This window comes from Bactrocera dorsalis, chromosome 5, assembly GCF_023373825.1.
Source record: "Bactrocera dorsalis isolate Fly_Bdor chromosome 5, ASM2337382v1, whole genome shotgun sequence".
In the NCBI taxonomy this organism is placed as follows: domain Eukaryota; kingdom Metazoa; phylum Arthropoda; class Insecta; order Diptera; family Tephritidae; genus Bactrocera; species Bactrocera dorsalis.
In genome coordinates, this window is record NC_064307.1 from 18,161,162 (window position 1) to 18,185,015 (window position 23,854).

General features: G+C 35.9%; 1 protein-coding gene across 6 annotated transcripts in view; it reads left to right on the top strand.

Annotated features, from left to right (window-relative positions):
• LOC105233520 (protein still life, isoforms C/SIF type 2) overlaps nt 1-23,854 on the top strand; it is a 326,314-nt gene that overhangs the window by 280,035 nt on the left and 22,425 nt on the right. For 3 of the 6 annotated variants that reach the window (XM_049457987.1, XM_049457988.1, XM_049457989.1), the window contains exons 15-21: nt 2,041-2,149; nt 18,369-18,548; nt 18,772-18,909; nt 20,989-21,167; nt 21,235-21,597; nt 21,681-21,888; nt 22,542-22,770. In XM_049457987.1, the coding sequence (XP_049313944.1) occupies nt 2,041-2,149; nt 18,369-18,548; nt 18,772-18,909; nt 20,989-21,167; nt 21,235-21,597; nt 21,681-21,888; nt 22,542-22,770 (1,406 nt within the window). The remainder of the gene's footprint in view (nt 1-2,040; nt 2,150-18,368; nt 18,549-18,771; nt 18,910-20,988; nt 21,168-21,234; nt 21,598-21,680; nt 21,889-22,541; nt 22,771-23,854) is intronic. The other 3 variants (XM_049457990.1, XM_049457992.1, XM_049457991.1) reach the window with 2 other exon arrangements.

Below are 23,854 nucleotides of genomic sequence, written 5' to 3' on the forward strand. Positions count from 1 at the left end.
ACTGAATTTCTTTAATTCCAGAAGAGATAATGCCATCCTTAAATAGGAGGTTAAGGTTCACTTGAAGTAGTAAAGATCTGCAAAACAAAATGGTAATGTTGTCCGGGCAAAACGTTTTTAAGTCCTATTCGGATTGGCTTAAAGCATATTAGATTAAGGAAACATCAGGCAAGAGAGTCAACATGCAGCAACGAAAATTCCTTTGTAACGAACAAAACCTTTTCATACTACATAATTTTATTTCGAAATTCATGAAAATTTTTAAATCTTAACCGTCTTATGTGAAAATAATCGCACACAATTTAATGGAAATGCCATAAATTTAAGATACATCATATAAAACTTAGTTACAACTCTTAACTACCAACTCACCAAGAGAAGACCAAAGCATAAACTTAAAAAACCTTTAATACATAGAAGTGCAATACGAACACAACTGCTTGTATGTACATATGTATATCAATATATATGTATAACTAGTAGACATATATGCGTTCTTTTAACCACATGTATGAACGTTTGAGCGTTGTGCTTAATATGTCGTCACGTGACAACTTCACTCCTCAGGTGTCTTCTTGCGCTATTCAGGTATGCATTTGTTTGTTCTATCTCTTTCGTTACGTCACGGAACAAAAGGTTTCAGTTTAATTAAATTCGCATTAATGACATCATTATGGCTGGTGCTCGGTGTGGTGGCTCGGTCGCGAAAGTGTTCGTAGGGAGAGGTGGCTGGTGCAACGGCGCGCTGAAAAACTGCAATCAAGACAGTTGAATGGTTTTGCTGCAGCTAAAGCTTTCACCGTCGTTTCACTTCCACTTCTGTCGTCTGTCGTCTATGAAGCTGTCTAATTTTTTGTTTTTGATGCTGCCGTCAGTTTTTTCTTTCCTTTTTTTTTTGTATTTTCCATTTCTGTGTGGGGATTTAATTTACTCCTTTTTGTTTTATAGTCTTTTGTTGCAATTTGGAACGACAGTTGCATGGAGTTGAAACAAAATGCATAGGAATGAATGGCGAGCTAAGCTAAGCAACGGTGTAGTCTATATGTGTTTAGCTTTATATATATATAGTGTATGTATGTATGTATGTATGTATGTATATATATATTTCATTACTATTATATACTCTATATGCAGCTGCATCATAATTACTTTAAAGGTAGCGAGTTTGATGGACTGAAACGAGGTTATATCCATATGTGTGTGTATATTTGTGTATCAGTAATTCTCGGTGTACTTAATTACTCTTTCAGTTTTAAAGCTGCAAAGCTAAAGACATGTCTTTTTTGCTTCAATTGAGTTAATTTTCAATTGAGATATATTAGATAAAGGTAAATCAATAACTCTGCCTGAGCTCCAGCTGACATTCATTGATGTAGTAATTCAAAATAGTACTAAAGTAATCGTTAAGTAATCCAAATAATATTAATGAAATATTTTGCTTAAAAAATTTCCTTGATCCAGTTTTTCAAGAGTAGAAAATGATCAAGTTATTGAAATGTTCTTTATCTATACTTCATGTTTTTCAAAAGTAGTACTTAAGTAATCGTAGTAATCGTTAAGTAATCCATAATAATTTGGAATGTCAAAAAAAATTTTTTCTCAGAAAATTTTATTCCATTTTGTTAGATTTCTTTAAAAGTAGAAAATCTTCAAGTTAATGAAACTTCTTCATGGTTTATGATTCTTAAAATGAGATGTTTTAATAATGTCACCAGAAACTGGCGCGACATTGGCTAACAACAACCTAACTCCAATTTTAACAATTGTAGAAAATTACTTCCAATTTTTTGGTATACCAAGTTTCTTAACCAGTTAACCAGTCTTTACCGAGTTATCCCATACCAAAATTTCAAATATAGCTTTAAGCCGTCTTCTAAACACAACCAAATCTTGAAACCACTTTCAAATCAATAAATAATTTCAACTATGCAGTACTGATTCCAATCCTCGTATGATTATTGTAGACTCTACTTATCAAACTTTCTTTAATTGTACAAAAATTTGTATTAAAACCATTTTTTTCCTTTTATTCATTTACAGAATGTGCTCTTTGCGATCGGTTCGGCTTTCTTGTACTACGTCAACCATTTCAAGCTATACTCATCATTTTGTGCTAGTCACAGCAAGGCACAGAAGGTTTTGCATCCAAGTAAGTATAACTTTGAATTCCATTATATTATATATTAAAGTAATTTGTTTGAAATATGTATATATCCAAAGTAATAGTGGTAAACTGTACGATATTTGTAAAGACTGTGTATTATTATCGAAATTTTATTATTCATAACAGTGTTGGCTATTAGAAAGTAATTTCCTGTTATTAGGCCTTAAATTTTTTGGTAAGCCTCTTTGCCGCGCTTATTGGTTTCCTACTCAAGCGATGTTCAGCTGCACTCTACGAAAAGGACTGAGTATAACACTTGAATTGTATTCTAGCTTCTTTCTGTTCCAAAAGTTCATAAAAATGTTTCCAAAGTAGAGCACACATAAATTCTAATCATCGGACATGTTCTCGTCCGACCATATTCTACAAAGAAATTTATTACTTTTTAATTATTCGCCACCGTTTTGTTGTTCTTCAGCGGGTAATTGCTATTCGAACTTCTTCATGGTCTGGCAATTTAACGTCTGCCCCATCGTCATCGATTGAAGAAGAAATTTTATTTTGGGCCCGTCAATGTAAAAACAGTCCTACTTTTAATTCCAGAAGAGCATTTTAAGTTGTTTAACTCGACCTTTGAGCCTCAGCTTATAGATCCAAAATTTAGTATCGGTTGTGTTATTTTACTAATTTTCAGAGAAGTTTCAGTTAGGTATACCTAAACCTGAGATAACCAGATATTTGTAACGGGTGATTTTTTTGAGGTTAGGATTTTCATGCATTAGTATTTGACAGATCACGTGGGATTTCAGACATGGTGTCAAAGAGAAAGATGCTCAGTATGCTTTGACATTTCATCATGAATAGACTTACTAACGAGCAACGCTTGCAAATCATTGAATTTTATTACCAAAATCAGTGTTCGGTTTGTTTTTTTTTTTCGGACAAATTTTGTTCAGCGATGAGGCTCATTTCTGGTTGAATGGCTACGTAAATAAGCAAAATTGCCGCATTTGGGGTGAAGAGCAACCAGAAGCCGTTCAAGAACTGCCCATGCATCCCGAAAAATGCACTGTTTGGTGTGGTTTGTACGCTGGTGGAATCATTGGACCGTATTTTTTCAAAGATGCTGTTGGACGCAACGTTACGGTGAATGGCGATCGCTATCGTTCGATGCTAACAAACTTTTTGTTGCCAAAAATGGAAGAACTGAACTTGGTTGACATGTGGTTTCAACAAGATGGCGCTACATGCCACACAGCTCGCGATTCTATGGCCATTTTGAGGGAAAACTTCGGACAACAATTCATCTCAAGAAATGGACCCGTAAGTTGGCCACCAAGATCATGCGATTTAACGCCTTTAGACTATTTTTTGTGGGGCTACGTCAAGTCTAAAGTCTACAGAAATAAGCCAGCAACTATTCCAGCTTTGGAAGACAACATTTCCGAAGAAATTCGGGCTATTCCGGCCGAAATGCTCGAAAAAGTTGCCCAAAATTGGACTTTCCGAATGGACCACCTAAGACGCAGCCGCGGTCAACATTTAAATGAAATTATCTTCAAAAAGTAAATGTCATGAACCAATCTAACGTTTCAAATAAAGAACCGATGAGATTTTGCAAATTTTATGCGTTTTTTTTTAAAAAAAAAGTTATCAAGCTCTTAAAAAATCACCCTTTATACCCTGAAGTTGGTATATAAAATTCTTAAATAGAAACATTTCATTTGTGAACGAAAGTAAAAACATCAACACTTGTTTTTCAAAACTTTCAAAATTTTTTCCCGGACACTTATGGCACAGTAGTTGCTAAATCACTTGTTTATTGCAACAGACTGAAGATTCCATTATGTGAAAAACAAAATCGAATTGCGATTAGTTTACAAGAAAACACATCAAATTGGTTAGCAGAGGAAACACATCTATGTATGTATTCACACAGGCTACATATACAATATATACATACAACAGCTATCAGACAACAACTCATGGAACTACCGTAAAATTATAAGCAAAATCGTTAAACACTGTTGCTAGCATTTACCTCTACTATTTGCCCCATTTGTGGCAGAATGAGGATTAGACTGCTAACGGCACTGCATCAGGCAGTCTAGTAACTATGAAAGTTTTGCGCTCACAAACACACACATGCATATGTAGTAGTTTTTCTACATATGTGTAACATATCTGTTGTAGAAATGTGCTTTGGGTATGCCACCGTAGGTCTGCCGTGACAACCGTCGCTTTGTTGTTTTAGCCCTTCTTTGTGCCAGCTGAGGGAGAACATTTCAATTTCACATTTAAATGTGGACATAAAATGTCGAAAGTTAGTTTGGAGTTTAACTAAACACATGTGCTGACATTCGGTTAGACGAGATTTTTAAATTCAAATGACACTTTGTTTTAAAGCGCTGCCAGAGTTCACTTACAACATACGATTGCTTCTAAATGAGTCTACATACTCGACTTATGTAACAGATAGACAAAAAAGTTTGTATAATTCTTATGTGGGAAGTCACTAAGTAATATAGCATAAGATAAAAAGAGAGAAAATTTCTGTTAATTAAACACAATTTTTTGCTGAACAAAATTTATTTTTTTGCCAAAAAATGACTGAATGTATGATATAGGATTCTGTCTCAGGCGAAACAAATATTCGTAATGGATTTGCAAAATCCAAAGAGGTCTTGGAAGCACCAAAGATGCTTGATTAATGTATTTAACATCAAAATAGGTAGAAAACATGAAGAAAAACACATAAGTATAACCATAAAATAAGGTAGCTGGGGATTGTTAGCATTCTAAAAGTATCAGCGAAACGAAAGCTCAACAGAAAGTGACCATAAACTCAACGATGACACAATGGATGGTAAACTGAAGCAAAAATGCATGAATTGGGTTTCGAATTGAACTGACTTGACTAACTGTTTAAAAAACAGACGTTGACGTGAGAAATTTCAACTGAAATCAAGTAAAGAGGGCTAAGTTCGGATGCAACCGAAAATTTTATACGAATGAAAGCCAGGGAAATACTTTAAGGTGTAAAATCAATCATATAGAATAAAGTCAGTCGGATGTTCGAAAATACTGATATTTGTTATACATATAGGAGCTAGGCCAAGTTTTCGCTCAAATTTATTTATTAGGCACAAAAATACACTGTTATAAATACAACACACCTTCTTATTTTCATTGTGATAACTCCCACATTGGCCGATATAAGTGGTACAAAGTCTCCGGGAAGTTCGAAAATCTTTATATTGAGTATATGAGGACTAAAGGAAGTGTTAGCCCAATTCAATATATTTTTGACACACAGACATACTATTAAAAGAGAAGAAAAGGATTATCCCTTAATTTCAATTATATATCTCACACATTGACCGATATTTTCGATCAAAAGTCATCTAAGTTTCTATTGGATTTAAACAAATATTGGTCATAAGGTGACACAACCCGAAGACATTATTCGTGGAAAGTTGTATCCCGAGGCAAGTGGAATTTCAAACTGCGCTATATGGGAAGTAGGCGTGGTTGTTGTCCAATTTTGTCAAAATCGTTTGGTCGGATCTCGAGATATGTGATTTCACTAAAAAAGTAGGCGGTGCAACGCCCATTGTCTGATTGTCCCTATAAAGCCTTATCATACCTTTCCGGCGGCAATTTTTTGAGTAATTTAGTTATTATTTCATCACGCTTTTAATACAGGGCGGGCCATCTAACGTTTAAAATTTGAATTATCTATATTTCGACATTGGAAACGTCCAATACCATTCGGAAAGTGACAGATATTCAGTAAAAAGTCTAAAATTTACGAAAAGGGTCGCTATTCACTATTCTACAGTTCGCAGATTAGGCAGAAGATCGTTTGACCGAGGATGGTCAATTTTACCGAAAAATTATCTTTTCGGACGAGGCTCATTTCCACCTCGATGGTTACGTTAACAAGCAGAATTGTCGCATTTGGGGCACAGAAAACCCGCACGTAATCGTCGAGAAGCCAATGCACCCAGCACGAATCACTGTATGGTGCGGATTTAGGTCTGGTCATCGGCCCATTTTTCTTCGAAAATGAAGAAGGAACCGTAACCATCAATAGTGAGCGATATCGCGTAATGTTAACCGAATTTCGAGCAAATTGAAGAGGAAGACTTGGACAACATTTGGTTCCAGCAGGACGGCTCTATGTGCCATACAGCAAACGCTACACTCAATCTTTTACGCCCTATCTTCGAAAATCGCATAATCAGCAAAAGAAGTGATGTGAATTGGCCTCTCAGAAGCTGCGATTTAACTCCGTTGGACTATTTTCTGTGTGGAGCTGTTAAAGATAAATGTTACGCCAACCATCCAGAAACAATTCAAGCTCTAAAGTACGAGATTCAAGCTGCTGTAGCTGCCATAAGGCCTGAAACCATCCAAAAAGTACTCCCAAATTGGGTGGATCGGATAAGCTACTGTAAACTCAGCCGTGGTCGTCATTTGTCCGAAATTGTTTTCCACAAATAAATTTCATAAAAAAACCTTTTAAATAAATGTTAGACCTTTGAAAAATATCAAGCCGTTTTTTTTTATTGACTTTTTAAATTAAAAATTTTATATGGTCCGCCCGTTAGCTTTGAACAGTACCGTTATATTTTGAATGAACGGTGTTTTCAACCGATTTCGTCCGTATTCACACCATAGATAGGAGTTTTTATAGTATTTGTGCTGAGCGAATTTAGTTGTTCTAGCTTAAGTGGCTTAAGAGATATTTACATTAAACATATTAAAGAGCGGGGTCATGCCTACTTTTTTCAAAATTTTTTGCCCCAGGTGCATCTTGCTACTGCGATCCACTGTGCCAAATTAGAATCCTACAGCTCAATTTAATGGTTAGTTATGGTATAAATCAACAGCATGACAAGCTGAGTCGATTTAGTCATGTGCGTCTGTCTGATAGAACCTGAAAAAGCTCATCAGTTTTTTAGATATTGATCTGAAAATTTGCACACGTCATTTTCTCCTAAAAAAACTGCTAATTTGTCGGAACAGGCGACATCGGACCACTACAACATATGGCTGCCATACAAACTGAACGATCGAAATCAAGTTCTTGTATGGAAAACTTTTACATTTGACAATCTATCTTCACAAAAGTTGGCACAGATCATTTTCTAAGATAATAATGTAATATACGAAGAAATTGTTCAGATAGGCTTACTACAGCATATAGCTGCCATACAAACTAAACGTTCAAAATCCAGTGTTTGTATGTAAAACTTTTTCATTTGACGAGATATCTCCGAGAAATTCGGCGTGAATTATTGTGAAAGGTAACGATGAAATCTCCGAAGAAATTATTAAAATCGAAACGCTTTAGTGTATATGTATATGTGCCATACAACTGGCCGAATTCTTCTAAGGAATTTTTGGTATTTGTGAAGCATAACATATTTCGGTTCAACCTTAAGGAAATCGCATTTACTTCTCGAGCTATTACTTTTATTACTACATTTTTTTCATATGTCATATTTTTTAATTTCATTTTCATTAATGAATTGAAAAATAGATGTGTGCCGATAAACATTCATCAATAAAAGTATGATATGTAAAAAAATCGCTAAATACTTTAAGCAATTGATCGCTAAGTAATAAGCGCACTAAAATTAAAATCTTTATGTGCTTTTAATATAATCTTCAACATTCATCTATAAACTCCCCACCACTTAAGACGAGCACATAATTTAAAATGCCTTTAAATAGCTTTAAATATTTCGAATGTGTTTGGCATTTGTGAAATTAAACCAAACCAACCCGTTCGGTTATTTAAGTGAACTTTATAACAAGAAAGCCACTGCATTTGTAAGCAGTTGAAGCTCTTAGCATTTGCTGCTTGCCGGCGAGTGCATTTCAATATTACTCATACGCACTGCAGACCCCACGAAGTATTAAATGCACTGTAAGCCACCAGCACGCAAGCACTTTAATTGTTGTGCTGCGTGTGTGTGTATGTAAGTGTAAGTGGGCGCCATAAATTCATGCCGAAACAATGCATCGTGTGTATTTACATTTTTAAGTGCCACTTCGATGTAATTGTAAGACAATTACAAAATATTTACAACATGCTTTCACTGACAATTTGTTATGCGCCAACATGTGGCTGCATGATAAACTATGTTAACATGTGTATATATATACATGTGTATGTTTGTAGTGGATATACATATATACATGTGTATGTGTATGTGGGATAAACATGTACGTATGTATATGTGACATATGTGGTTTGAGTGTCTTATGAAATGCATTTGGTTTTGTGAACAATGTGCAATAATACACAAGCACATACATGCATACATAAGTATTTGACATGCCTGTTTTGTTTGTTGTGGTGCTGGTCGTTTTTCGGCTGCGTTTCGTTGCAGCACAAAATTGCCACCACACATTAATTTATTTTAATGGGCAACTTCATTTAATTGCACAAGTCAGTGGTTCACTACGCAAACTTTTGCATTTTCTTCCTGCAATTGCACTAAAGTATGTCATTCGGGCGCTAAGAATGATTGCCGGCCTAGTACATAGAACGCACATGCATATATATACAATTATACTAGGGTGTTCGTTGTTTTCCGAAATGTTTTTTTTTCATTTTCGAACGCTAATTGAAGTTCGTGGTAAACAAGCTTTTACTTTTCAATTTAAACATCGCCTAAATCATATATCCATTCCCATATAGTATCATTCACTAGGTAATTTCGTCTTTTTTATTTTGGGAAACTATTTATCAAATTATATTCTAAATTAAATATATATACTATATATAAGCATATTATTATTGATCCAATACCTTTTGCCATCTTTCGGGCAAGAGATTGATTCCACGCTCCTAAAATTGTTGATCTTTGCAGGTAAAAACCAAGGGGTTTTGGCGTCTTGATTTTAGGTGAAGGTTCGCCCATTCAAGAAATTGTGTATAGACTCAAACAAACATCAGTCCGGCGGTGTCAAGTCTGAAAAATATAGTGAGTGTGGTAGCACATTCCATTCAAACTACAATTGCTTTTGGTGAGTCATCAAACTTGTATGAAATCTCACATTATCCTGGTGGAACACTACGTCCCCTCAATATAACAATAGCGTATGTGCTGATACGCCATTATTTTTTTATTGCATATTTAGAATCTCCATCATTGATTCTATGTCTGGTCAAAATTTCGTCAAATTCTACTTCCACAAAGTGGGTCAAAATGTCATTAGAAAAAATGGTGTATAATTTCATGTTCAAAAATTTCCTTCAATAAGTGTATAGACATCTGATTTGACAAAAACTTTAAACTCGATTTTCTCAAAACCCAAAAAAAATTATACGCTATTGTTATATTGAGGGGACGACTACACCTTTTCATTTGATCGTTCTGGCCTCTTCTGTTAGACTTCATCACTCAATTTATCCAGCTAAGCACAAAACACTTGAGAATTAATGGCGGTATTGTTGAGCAAAAACTCAAAATAAACGATCCCTTTGATATACCACCAAACAGACAACATAACCTTTTCATGGTGACTATCGGCCTTCGAAGCAATTTGAGCTAATTCATCCGGCTTAGACTATAATCTATAGCACCTTACATTATTCTAAGCAATCCTTTTTCATCGTCAGTAACAAGGCGCTTCAAAAAATTGATTACTTCTTTGACGTTTGATAAGCAAATCACAGTCATTAACACCACGAAGCGAATTTTGTTCTATAAAAACATGAGGAACTCATACGTCAAGCTTCCAAATTAATGTGCTTTTGAATGGTCGCGTTAGACAGATTTAATCTTTCAGCAATCCCTCGAGTTGTTATTTGACGATCTTCAGCTTTTCAGCAGCCAATAACATTATTTTACTTATCACGGCTTCAAGAGTTCTTCCGGCACGTGACGCATTCTCAAGATCGAAATTTTGCACAACCACTTTAGATATTAGCTTTCAGTCAACTTAACCTCTCCGTAAACATCTCATAGTTTTGCCCCGACTTGAACTGCATTTTTACCTTTTCTATGGTAAAATAGTAAAATACATATGCCGAAAATGCGGTTTTCGAACTTCCATCTTCGAGCACCAACCAAAAAATATTTCAAAAAATTCAAGAAATTTTTTTACAAATAAGCCTTACTATAACAGCTGTTCAAATATATGAGTATGAAAAAGTAATATTTTAATAAAAATTTCTTAAATAAAAATTCCTGTTCTACAAAAAAGGTCTATTCAAGTTGTTTCATAAAAAAATTTCTTTAAAAGTTATACGCAGTTAAAGCTATGCATCATTGCAATGAGCATTCATACAAGTGTCTCAAAAATTTGTGTTGCTCATACGGCATGGTGTACTGTATACATGTTCAGTACACTTGATGTATAAATTTAAAAGCGTATAACATCTATAGGAGTAGTTTTGTGAAAAAATCATCCAAACCTTTTTTGTAGAGAGGAAAATTTTGTATTAGAATTTCGAGCCCTTAAAGTTCTATGTTCACTTTTCTAGTGGAAAAAATAAAAAAATGATAGGTTGCATACAAGAGCACAAAAATAAGATTAAGCCACGATTTAAACTAAAAATAAATAATTGGTTTACGTTGGATCCTGGTTTTTATAGCAAGGAGAGACACTTCAGCGAATGTTTGCTACGGACACCCTAATACGAGTATGTGCTCACATATGGACAGTTTAAATGGCGCAATGCTCAAATGGTCATGCCATTTCTTATGAGATTTTCTGGTGTTTAAATAAATGTTTATTTCATGCGCAGTACATTTATTTGCGCGCACACAAACACACATCACACATACATATATACATACAAATATTGATGTTGTACAATGACTTTAACGCACATTTTATTCCATAAAAGTATATGCTTGTTGCATTCAGCTTTAACATTCTTGCTGCTTGTCTTCGTGTCTACTGAACACACTAATTTATGTAATTTATTTAATTAATTAATGTAATTAATGTTTATTTGCCTACAATAAGGTGGTGTGCTTTGTTTTGCGCTGTGAAACCGCAATTTAGCAGCACAATGACACAATATGTTTGTGGGCATTTGCTGATATTGCAGTGATAGGGCATTCAAAGAACTTAAAATAATTGAAGAGAAATTAATGAATCTGGAAATTAAAAGTTAAATCAGAACATATGTTAAGTATATATTTTTGAGGTATTAAAAAAGTAACTTCTCGATCTTTATTTCCGTTCCTCAGTGTGATCATAGTGACAAGCTCCTCTCTCTCGTTAATAGTATAAATAATTTAGACAAGAACTCTTTAAGCCTGACTCCATTTTTTGCTAAACAAACAGTCGCTAAGACACAGTTGACAGTTAGGAAAATTTTTCTATGTATTTGGTGGAATCGATGGTGAATCAACTACTATGAGTTGTTCTCCTACGCCCAAAATCTTAATTCAGAACTGTACTGTCAACAATGGAACTGTTCAAAAGCAGCAATCGGACAGATTTAGATAACAAGAGAGGAAATGTGTTCTATCAAAAATACCGCACATCAATAGTAGTCTGCCAGAAGATCTAGGAGCTTGATTTGAGAGGTTCATATTTGACCATTTCATAGTCTGAACTTTATACTAAGTGAAACAGCATTTAAAACTGTGCTTTATAGACCGAAATCGGAACATTCTAAATATAAATCTCAAGAATTAATTTCTGTTTACTTTAACCTATATTTTGAAAATAAGAAATATCGTGAAAAATTGAGAAAAAAGTAGAACGTCAGGCCACTAGAATTGTGGTTCACCAAGTGGACGGACTCGTTAACAGTGACTGCCAAAGTATGACATGTGTGAAGACCATGAAGAAGCTTACAAAGAGCTGTGCAGAACTCCGCTGCGATTTTAACGCTTGAAGCTATATAAATGCAACTAATAGCGCAGACCTGAACCTAACTATCTAAGGATGCAGAACATGTCCAGAGATATCGCTCGACTTATTGAGGAAACAAAATTGATTAAACCAAAATCGGTGAAATAGGAGGGAAATTTTTTACAGTGAAGATTAAGCAAAGGCTTTCTACAAAATTCAACGGATTGAGAACAAGTTTATACTCCGATCTCCGCTCGATATATGAACCTGACGTGTGAGTCAAGTAACCGCAGGTCAACAACCAGAACTTATGCGCCTGTAAGAAGTCCTCTGAACTACTTGCTGCTATCATGGTCTATCACGCCTCAGTTATAGGAATCATGTCTAGACACTCTTCAGTAGGCATACATATATGTATGTGAAGCGGCTAAAACTTTGGTCTAGAGAAAATCGAAATGTAATCTTCTTGGCAAGATAGTAGCTGTTTTTGTAAAGTGAGCATACCCTTAGCGGACTTAGTGACTTTGCTGGGATTGATATTAGCCACCTTAAAACATCTGTGGTTGGCTCAAAACGCTTCGTTGATCTGATGGTCTCGTAGTATCTATCTAGGAGCTTTGAACATCACAAAGGACCAGGTGTTCAAGTGTGAAGCTTCTTTTTATATTCCGTAACAGCGAATATAACCTAAACCAAGTAAACTCCAATCTAGGATAATATTTGATCGAATACTTACAGATATTTCGTGAAGTTACCTTTTCAAATCGCAGTTTGCCTTACAAAAACTTAATTTTGAACATTAACTTGTATGTTAGCTATATGCTATAGTGCTTCGATCTGAATAATTTCTTGGATGATTGTGACGTTGTTTTGGATAATAATCTGTGCCAAGTTTTGTAAAGATACATTCTCAAATTAAAAAGTTTTCCTTACAAGGACTTTATTTTGACCGTTTGGTTTGTATGGCAGCTATATGCTATAGTGGTCCAATCTGAACAATTTGTGGTGAGATTGTATCGTTGCCTTGAACAACTGTCTGTACTAAATTTTGTGAAGATATAATGTCAAATAAAAAAGTTTTCTATACAAAAACTTAATTTTGAACGTTAACTTTGTATGGCAGCTATATGCTATAGTGGTCCAATCTGAACAACTTTTGGGGAGATTATATCGTTCCCTTCAACAACAATCTGCACCAAATTTTGTGAAGATATCTTGTCAAATAAAAATCTTTTCCATACACGGACTTTATTTTGAACGTTAACTTTGTATGGCAGCTATATGCTATAATGGTGCGATCTAAACATTTTGTTGGGGAATTATGACTTTCTCTTAGATAATGTTCTGAGCCAACTTTTGTTAAGATATATTCTCAAATAAAAAAGTTTTTAATACAAAAACTTATTTTTAAACGCTTAGTTTGTACGGCAGCTACATATTATAATAGCCCGATATTGGCAGTATCGACAAATGAGCATTTGTTACGTTTGTCTGTGAGCCAGGAATAAAATTTTTAATATAAAAAAATCTCACTGCAAGCCAACAAAACAGCAACGGAAAACTTAACACTGCAAACTTGGATACAGGAGGGCTACTAATTACCTTAATTCAAAAGCAAAAGCAAGTTGTCAGAGTCTGATAAGCAAAAATGCTTGACAACTGACAGTTGTTTCATTTTTGACTTTGCTATACATTTGATTGCCCTTAAATACGCATAATTTGAGAGAGAGAAACACCCGTTAGGAACTGCAGAGTTTGCATCCTAAAACAAATACAAGCAAAAAAACTTGAAACGATGTGCTTTCAAATGTCATAATTAACAAAACATATTTCACACGTTTGTAGTTTATTTGTACACTTCTTTCCTTTTGGCGCGATATGATAATTTGCTAACTGAGGCCTGAGGCAGCAAGCAATACTGCACCCACGAAACATCGCACGCACTCCATCATTTGCATATTCAACTTTTGATTTGTTGTTACACTCATTCGCTGTCACTTGTCAGATTTGGTAGGTACGTTACACAGCGCCGCGCGGCATGAGGTGCTGAGTTGTCAGCCTGATGACGTGTAAAAAAGATTGCTGTACACAGCATAAAGCAATTTACATACACCCGCGTACACACACATACACATGTAGTGACATGCCTTTGAGTACAACGCGCCCCTCCAACCACTTTCGGCAACACGCGTAACTTTGATGTTTGCTGGCCAACGCCAAATGAAATGTGAATGACACATGCCTACATCACACCTCCACTCCACCACCCACCACTGCCAGCATGCGTACGCATATATATTGCTTGTTGTTGTTGCAATTGTTGCTGTGGTATCTTCGCGGCCGTCGTGACATGTGACAGCTTTTTATTATGTTTGCCTTCAGCACACTTTCAGCGTTTTGTGCGATTTTTATTTCGCTCGCTTTTAAATGAGGTCAGTCTTTTTGTGTAAATTAAATTGCAACTTCGCATTCCAGATTTTTCTCAATTGAAATTTATTTTGTTTACTTATGCGCCATAAAACTGTCATTCCATGTCGTTGCTGGTTTTTCTGTTTTCTGCGCTTCTTTCGCTTGTGTCGTCAGCACATTGAGTGCAATTAGTGCTTGCGGAAGTGGCGTAAGCAGTAACGGTTTTAAATTTGCGCCATAAAATGAAGTGTGATTTTAATTTATTTACTCTTTAAGGTATGTAGCACGGGATAAATTAAATTATTTGCTAAATAGTTTTGTGTGTCTTGTATTAATATTGCTCATACGCCCTGCGTGTCCATAAAAATGTATACAACGGTTGGGAAAATTACTTGGCTGTGTATGCCTTGAGCTCAAAAATTGGCACGAAAAATGTTATCATTCATAGCATATATATACATATATACATATTTAATTCTAATTTCGATTTTTCCAATACGCACTTCTATAATTATTTTTACAATCCTCATAACTATAGTCAGCAGCAGTTACTTCGAAATGGACAACTATATTTTTTTCAAAGAAGTTTTATTCTAATATATATTGATATCGGATCTATAACTATATTCTTCATGCGTATTGTTAAAATATTCCGAACATGCCTTAAAAAACTTGCATCCTGGTGCCTTTTTTCAAAATGAGTCACTCAGTTTTAACCTGAAAAACCACAATTTTCCACCTTAAATATGTTTGTCTGCAAAATATTTTGCCGGGAGTTTTTCGCCATTACTTTCATATTAAGAAAATCCTAAACAAAAATCAAAATATTTTGGTTGAAGTTTATGATGAACATGCTCCAGCTGAGCGGATGCACCAAAAATGGTTTTCACGATTCAAGCGTGGTAGTATTAGCCGAGAAGGCCAAGAACCTTTCCTAACGACAAAAATATTGAAGCTGAAAAACTAGAAGCATTACTTATTAATGATTGTTGCCAAGCGTATGACTTCTTCTTCTGCTTATGAATTAAAGACAAGAAGTGTTGGGGAACGATTTCGCATGTCAGAAATTTTACTTGGACGCTACGTAAAGCAGTCGTTTTTACATCGAATTGTGATCCAAAATGGCAACTTTAAACGCAAGAAATCATAAGTTAAGAATGGACATGGTTTCATGTGGTAAGACCGGTTGAAACCTATACAGAAAGTTGGGCCTGGGAAGTTTTACCTTAGCCGCCTTATAGTCCAATAGTCTAAAATTTTTTCAGGATGCAATGGTGACTCATGGAATAGGTGTAGATTTCTGCCTGACCAATAATGCATATTCCACTTATTGACGAAGCCATTCAGCCAGAAATGAGCCTCATCGCTGAAGATGATTCTTTGATGAAAATCCGGACCATTTTCAAGTTGTTGCTCAACACAATTCACGAACATACGACGATTCTGGTGGTCAAGCGGCTTCAGATCTTGTGTCAATTTGTTCCTGTAAGGCTGTAGGCTAAGATCTTTTTGCAAAATTCGCCACAACGACGTCACAGAGATATCCAACGCTAGAAAAGGACGTGTGAGAGACTGATTTGAGTCTTCCTCAAAATTTTAAAAACCATTTAAATTGGGTAAAACCAAAACCGAAGCCGATTAATGTTACTGAAAGTTAAATTTCTCTAAAACATATACATTTATCTAAAACAAGTACTAGTCGTTATGCCACAAAGTGCGTCGGATTAAAAAAACAGTGTCTTTAAAATTAAGAATGCTTAATTAATATGGTTTATATTTTCCCGTGCCGTTTGTGGGTATTATCACGGAATTTAAAAAATATCGTAGCCATAGCTACCAAGATGTCCTTAACTCCACTAGAAATTTTTTTCATTATAAAGTTGCGAAACACACACAAAACAAAGAGAGTGTAAATCCTTCTGTGGAAAACGAGCTAAAATACAAAAGCAAGAAAAAAATATAAAATATACATATATATATATTAATTAATTAATAAGCACACTTGTATAATGATCAGCGAAAAGTCAAGCATACTTGCAGGCGCGCATACAAAGTAATTAAGCCGTGTAATGAGTACGCAACAACAGACGTGGGGTACTTACAAATATACATACACACACAAACACATGGAGTACTGCGTACTTCAACAAAGAAGTTTCATCAACAAAAATTAACATTCTAATGAAATTCATCAAAGCGGAAAAATTGTTGTCTACTTTACGCAATCAAAAAGTTAAATATTGAGTTGCTGGATAATCATTTGAGTAATTCGTTAAAATCACTTGAACGAGAAGACGAGTGCTCATTAAACATTCATTATACATATTCGCATACAAACATATGTAAATTATTGTTGCGGGGGGATGGAATATTCACAGTTATATCAAATGCAGAAGTGAGTGTATGTAAAAGCGCTTCAAAGTTGAGGCCGAATATAATTGAAAGTATATGGAGTGAAAGCTTTGAGGCTTTTCGCATTCTTTCTTTGTTTCACTGTACTTATGTAGAAATACGGTTGGACTTTTGAGCACAGAGTTATTTCCTCTTCATCTACTTCCCTCGGATATCTGGAGTGTTTTCATCCATTTTACAAAAATTTTGCGAAAATTGCACTTTTTCTTCTTCTTTATTGGCGGTTACGTGGTTATAGCCGAGTTTACAAGAGCGCGCCAGTCATTCTTCCTTACCTCTGATTGCCACCAAATGGAGATTCCAATTATAGTCAGGTCCTTCTCCACCTGTCTTTCCTAGGGGTGAAGGTATTCCTCTTCCTCTGCTTCCCCCGGCAATAAATCTTCCGCAAAACCTTTCTCTGTAATAATAATCGAATATTCTTTCAAAATTAGTTACTTTGAAAAGCCCATAATTTTCTAACTATACGAGCTTTTAAGCGGCAAATTGCGAATCCTAGAATACTTCTTAACTGCTATTAAGAAAAGTGTGCTGATCGGTAAAGTATCGACACCTCAAGCACGAGAGGTACCAGTCCCTCCATTAGATGATGGGGAGTTGGGGTGCGCCTTTGGCCTAGTTAGGTCTTAACGATCCTCAAGTTTGGATAGTTTGAGCGGAGAGATGTGCAAAAGTTTGTGGAAGTTCATTCCGGAATACCTGGAGACCATTTACGTTTAGTGCATGTGTGAGGGATACTTTAGCTAGGCTTGTTCCCCTCCTGAAGTCACCTCATAAAATCAGGAGCGATGCTCGTTCTTATCGCGGCATCATTCTTCTTCCAATACTTGAAAAAGTGCTGAAAAGGATTATGGTGGAACGGCTTCTGGAGCTAACGCGGGGTATATGGTGGTATAGGTAGTATGGGTTCAGGAAAGGGTTTAGTGAAGATGATGCCTGGATGTCAGTATGTTCAAAGTGCTGAACTCATATACTAAGTATGTTCTTAGCATTTTTGTTGACTTCAAGCAGGCTTTTGTCTACCTAATATGGGATCGGGTGATTGAACGATTGGAGAAACTTGTTTGACCGGAAATTACTCTATTCCGGAGCTACTTTTCGGACAGGAATACCTTTATCTCTCGAATGAGTGAGAGTGTTGAGATCAGAGTAGCTCGGGGCTGCCGGCAGGTATCTATCTGTGGTTCATATACATATATGGAACCTCAGGATGGACTCCTTGCTAAGACAGCTGGAACCACTCTGCAAATGCCCTGCATATGCGGATTACCTATTTCTTTTACTTGAAGGTCGCTCGCGGATTGAAATAGGATGGACAATAATCAATTCAATGTTGTTGTCTTAACAGCAAAAAATATAGCTGAAATATATTTGAAGAATGCTGCCGAGTTGACAGTCTTTACACGCTTAAAAGTCGGTCACGAAGACCCGACTGTCGTGCGGATGAGAATCAATTCAATATTCTATAATTATGAAGTGTAAAGAGTCATTTCAATAAAAATACAAATTATGTAATAATTATATAACCTGCATTCAAGTATAATATTAATTAGTATTTATTAAACCATTGCATCTCCTCGTTCGTCACTTTTTTCGCTTTTTTTTACAGATGAAGGTAATCACGCACTACAGGAATTCCTTGCCGCACGCAATCCGAAACAGCAGCACAGTAGCACATTGGAATCGTACTTAATCAAGCCGATACAGCGCATCCTCAAGTACCCACTGCTGCTGCAACAGTTGCGCAATTTAACCGATTCGCGAGCCGATGAACACTTGCACTTGTGCGGTAAGTACCACAGCCATGCAATAGCCTTCATATTCCCATACATATATGTATATGGCTGCCCACTTGAAATTTTCAACATAATTAATATCATTACCTTAATAATGTAAATCTTTTTATGTTCGAAATGTGCTCATGATTTCATTTCTTGGCTTATCGACTGTGATTTGTTGCACTTATTTATATATATTTATATTAATTTTTGCTTTTTACCTTTGCTTTTCAGAGGCACTCAAGGGCATGGAGAAGGTAGCCGAGCATATCAATGAAATGCAACGAATCCACGAGGAATATGGTGCTATATTCGATCATTTATTCCGACAACATCAGAAGTCATGCAAGCAGCCCATCGATTTGAGTCCAGGTGAGTTCACCAAAAGTGCATAACTGCATATATATACATAGCTCTCTTTTGTAATATATATATATATATATATATATTAATAGCATGTAATGCTTCAATGGACTGTGAATGCCAACTCGATTGAGTGAAACAAAATTTGCATTAAAAAGTGGTGGCTTCAATGAGCGAAGTTTAAAATGAAATAGATAAATGTGAAGCACAAAAGCCTTGAACTAAATTTCTTTAAGTATTTAGCCACTTTTTAGTGGAAGTATAATATTTGATGCGTTGTCAAGTATAGAGAATTGAGTTCTATCCGAAAAATTATGGAAGTTATCTTAAATTATATCCACACCTTCTCACACACAACACAACAATATCAGAGTAGCTACCTTCCAGGCAGAATCTTTCCTATACTTCCAACTCTAACTATATACTAGCGGAAATAACTGCTGCAAACATCGAAGATAAGATTTCATGTCATACCATCTGAACAAATTTAACCCCGACTGACCAAAATCCTATATTTTCATGGATTTTAATATCAACCTTTCTTTTTTTCCTTCAAAAAAGTCTCGACAGTAATGGCCTTCTCTGCGGAGAAGCACGCTCACCCGTCAATTAGTCTGAATTGAACTAAGAAACGTTCCACGTTACTTAAGCCTGGATCAGGTCTAGAAAAGTTATACGAAATTCAAGCTCTTCGACAAAATTTAGACGAGTTCAAACTCTGATTTCACTGTTTAGGGAAAGAAATTTCAAGAGGCTACTGACTGACTGCGTTTAATCTTCTAAACGAGCTAGCGCTAGCGATCGGATCTGACTACACGTTTTGACAGAGAGAAAAAAGTTTCTTGTACAATATATAGTACTATCTTGTTTGAATTTCTGGATTTCGTCTATAAGCTTATTGTTTCAAATATCATAAGTTTTTACAATTTTGAATAATAAAACTAAAAACCTTCCTCCTTCAAATATGGCTCCAGGCAAAATTATTTTCCAGACTAACATGTTCGATAATCCGAATTTCGTGGGTCACGATCGATACATGCACTATCGTGAATGTCTTTTGGCCCAAAATCGATCGCAAAAGATCTAGTTATCTCTTTGGCCTCAGTAAGGTTAGCCTCTCCCTGGTTGTGAGGCTTTTAGCAGCCCATTGCCCTATTGGCGTCCATGCTGTAAGGATGGGAATCTTACCAGACGCCATCTGCAGAAACTGTATGGAACAAGATAAGGCGGTTCAACAGTTCCTTTTGTACTGTCCCGTGTTTGAAAGATGAAAGGTGACTCTTGGGAGCGCATACTTTAAGACTTCCCACCGAGCTGGCGGGAATGGAAATTAATCGCCTGTCCAAATTTATATTGGCTACTAGGCGTTTTGCTAATTTATTAGTCGAAAATCTTTTCTATAGCTTCACAAAGACTGCATGTAGCAGTTCACGTGGAATATCTCTAGATCAGCCATCTAACCTATCTGAATTTTGTCTGTTGTTTCAAATATCAGAAGTTTTTAAGAAACTAATGTTACAAGTATAACTCAGAACCTTCAGAAACATCAGATGAGTCCAACTGTACCAAATTCTTTCGACACAAAACTAGTTTGGTTTCAAACACGAAGGAAAAACTTTTAGAATGGTTCCAAGAATTTGGTATAACGCTGTAGCTTACCAACCTTCTAGACGAGTTTCGGATATACCCTACAGCATGTTTCTTACTTTTTGTGGAATGATACCGGAAATTAATATTAAAGTTGACCTATTTTAAAGTAAATTTCGAAAGAATTGGAAAGTTCTTGTGATTTTATTTTTCTCTAGACTCTAATAAAAAAAAATTGGCGCTAAATTTATTAACTTAGAATTTTTTTCAAGATCTTGCTTATATATATTCTCAATAAATTGTGCTAGACATGGTTAAATCTTTCCAATGACTTGATTCGCCAGTTACATAACGCGGCAACACTATATGGCCAATGAGGCATTCATAGATCTAGCAGCATTACATGCTAATACAAAAATCTTTTACTATAACTATATTTCATATTTTCACCACAACAAAAACATCACTTAATCTATCCAAGAATTATTATCCAATATCAAGATCATTCGTTCCTCGATACAGGTGATCTGCTTTATTATGGCGGCGTTGAGTGGCTTAATATATCCGATTTTCTTGGTAAAATTAAGAAGGGTCTGGAGTTGCACGCCATGTGCTTCGTTTTTAAATCAGCGGTTGTGTTCCTTTGCAAAGAACGTTTGCGTCAAAAGAAGAAACTTATGGTAAGCAACTCAGCCTCATTTCAACTACATTTAAATACACTAAGTCACTTTCAAATACAATTTACAGGGTGTTTCGAGTAAAAACGCACCTAACGAAGTGGAAATCATACGCTATCAAGTGCTCATACCCGTCACCGAGGTACAGGTACGTGCCTCTTCCGCCAAAGATATGGACTCACACTTCCTATGGGAATTGATACATTTACGCTCGCAACTACAACGCCGCTCCGAGAAAGTGTACGTACTCTCGAACAGCACGGCCGATTTTCGTAATGCATTCCTCAAGACTATACGACAAATCATACGCGAAAGTGTACGCAACATGTCCATACCGATGAAGGGTTTCGGCAGTAGCGGTTCGGTATCGGGCATCTCATCGCAGGGTGGCGGTTCGGGCAGTTCGCAAACGCTCGAGCGACCAAAGCAACAGGTCTTGGAACTGAAGCAAATAGATATTTGCTTAAAATTCTATTTTTAAGCGCATTTTATGCTAATTTTTGTTGTTTTTTGCAGATAACAATCATACAAGGCTCGCAGACATTGGGTAAGCCCAAGAAGAAGTCCGGTTCGCAGCGTCATTCGGCCGGCAATATCGACTATGATAATCTATCGGGCAGCCAAGAGGCCGACGATGTGCCCATGCTGCATCATCAGCATCAGCAACAACAACTACAACCGAGTGGTTTCCGTGGACGCAGCAAGACTGTGGGCGATGCTACAGGTATTACAGAGATTTTCCGGCAATTTTTATAAAAAGTTGTACGTACTTTCGGATCTAAACACAGTTTTATAGCTGCAGCCAAATTTTCGCTTATAAATAATCTTGCGGAGAAAGGTGTATTAATTTTTTTTTATAAAAGCAAGAAGACTTAAAGTTTGGGAAATTAAAAAACAAATTAAAAATAAAAATATAAAAAAATTTTAAAAAATTTAACAATTAAAAAATTACAAAAAAAATATTTATTTTAAAAATTATTAATGATAAAAATAGAAAAAAAAATACAAAAAATAAAATTAAAAATCAATATTTTTTTTAATTAAAAAAATATAAAAAAACTCAAAAAATATTAATAAATAATAATTTGAAAAAATACAAAAAAATACTTTACAAATATTAACAAAACATAATTTAAAAAAAAATTTAAAAAAAAGTTAGTACACTCCTCTCCACTCTCTGTACTCTCTAACAATCGCATTTATTCGCTAAACAAAATTTACAACCTGCTTTCTCTGCTTCTCTATTATTTTTTTCTGTTGTTTTTATATCTTTCTCTCACCGATTTGACAACAAAAATCTTCGTATACTATCTTTACCGCAAAATACTCTACCGTTTCGAATTTCAATTTGAATTTTCACTTTCACAAACTGCATAGAACTAATGTCCTCCTCCATAGACCCACAGCAGCAGCAGCAGCAACAACATCAAAAGCATATGCAACACCATCAACAACAACAGATGCATCATCATCATCAGCAAATGCATCAGAGCGATATTGAACGCATGGATCCGGGCACTAAATCCGAAGGCGAAGAGGACTCCCAGCAGGGCACAATCAAAGCGAAAGCTACGCTGGGTCGTACACCCAATCACTTGACATTGAGGTATATAGAAATATTTTAGTTAACTTTTAGTTTGATCATGTCTTCGTTCTTACTATATTCTATGCATAGCAAAGTCAGTATTTGGCATTAGCGATCCTTTTGGAACTCATTTGTTTCATGTGAAATTTTTTTTAATTTTTGTGGAATTTTTTTTTTTATTATTTTTATGTATTTCTTAAAACCTCTTATATAAAATAATGAAATTGTGATTTTTTGTGAAAGTCAAAACTAAATATTGGCAACCATTCCTCATAACAACTATGTATGTCTCAAAACTTCGTATCCCCTAAACACCTTACTAATTTTTTTGTTCTTTAGCATTCAGATCTAAAGTAAGTGTGAACCAAAGAAATATACTGATCCTACAGATGTCTCAAGATGGTAGGGATTCTCAAGACCGCCCTTTCAACCAACCAAAGTGTTACATATGATATCAATAATTTGTCTCGGACGAGACTAGTTCAGCCTCCCTCGATAGATAACATTCAATTTTCTTTTTGAGTCATCGAGAGGGCGGCTCAATGTTCTAGGGCAAAAGCTATTCTGATTTAGGGTGTTACCAGTCTTTATAGGGTGTGCCCGGAAAGTAATAAGACTGATTTTCTTCCGACTGTACTTCGGAGCAAGCGCGCACCGACTGGATTCGGCTGGTCAGTTGCCTGGAGAGTCAGGACAAACATTTTCGCGCGACGCGTTTCGCGGCAGAGACGTTTTATATGATCAAGCAGGCTCCCCCAGATGTTTCTTTAGCAAGAAGTGGTGGGTTTCGGTGGCACCAGGCCTTTTTGGAGGGCCGAGAAGAGGTCGCTGATGACCATGAATTTGTTCCTCCTGGACAAATCGTGAACGCCAAGTTTAGCGTGGAAGTCCTCAAGGGGCTCAAACGAAAGGTCAATCGGGTCGGGCCCTATAGTCCGATGTGGGCCTCCTGGACTTTTTTTTTCAATTTTATATACTATTCCAGTAAAGTAAAACCGACACCGAATAACGAAGGAAACAATATATTAGAGCCGACGGAATTTCTATAGAATTGAGAACGCTTGGTAATGAAGTTTCCAAATCGTACCCTGACCAACCCACGAGG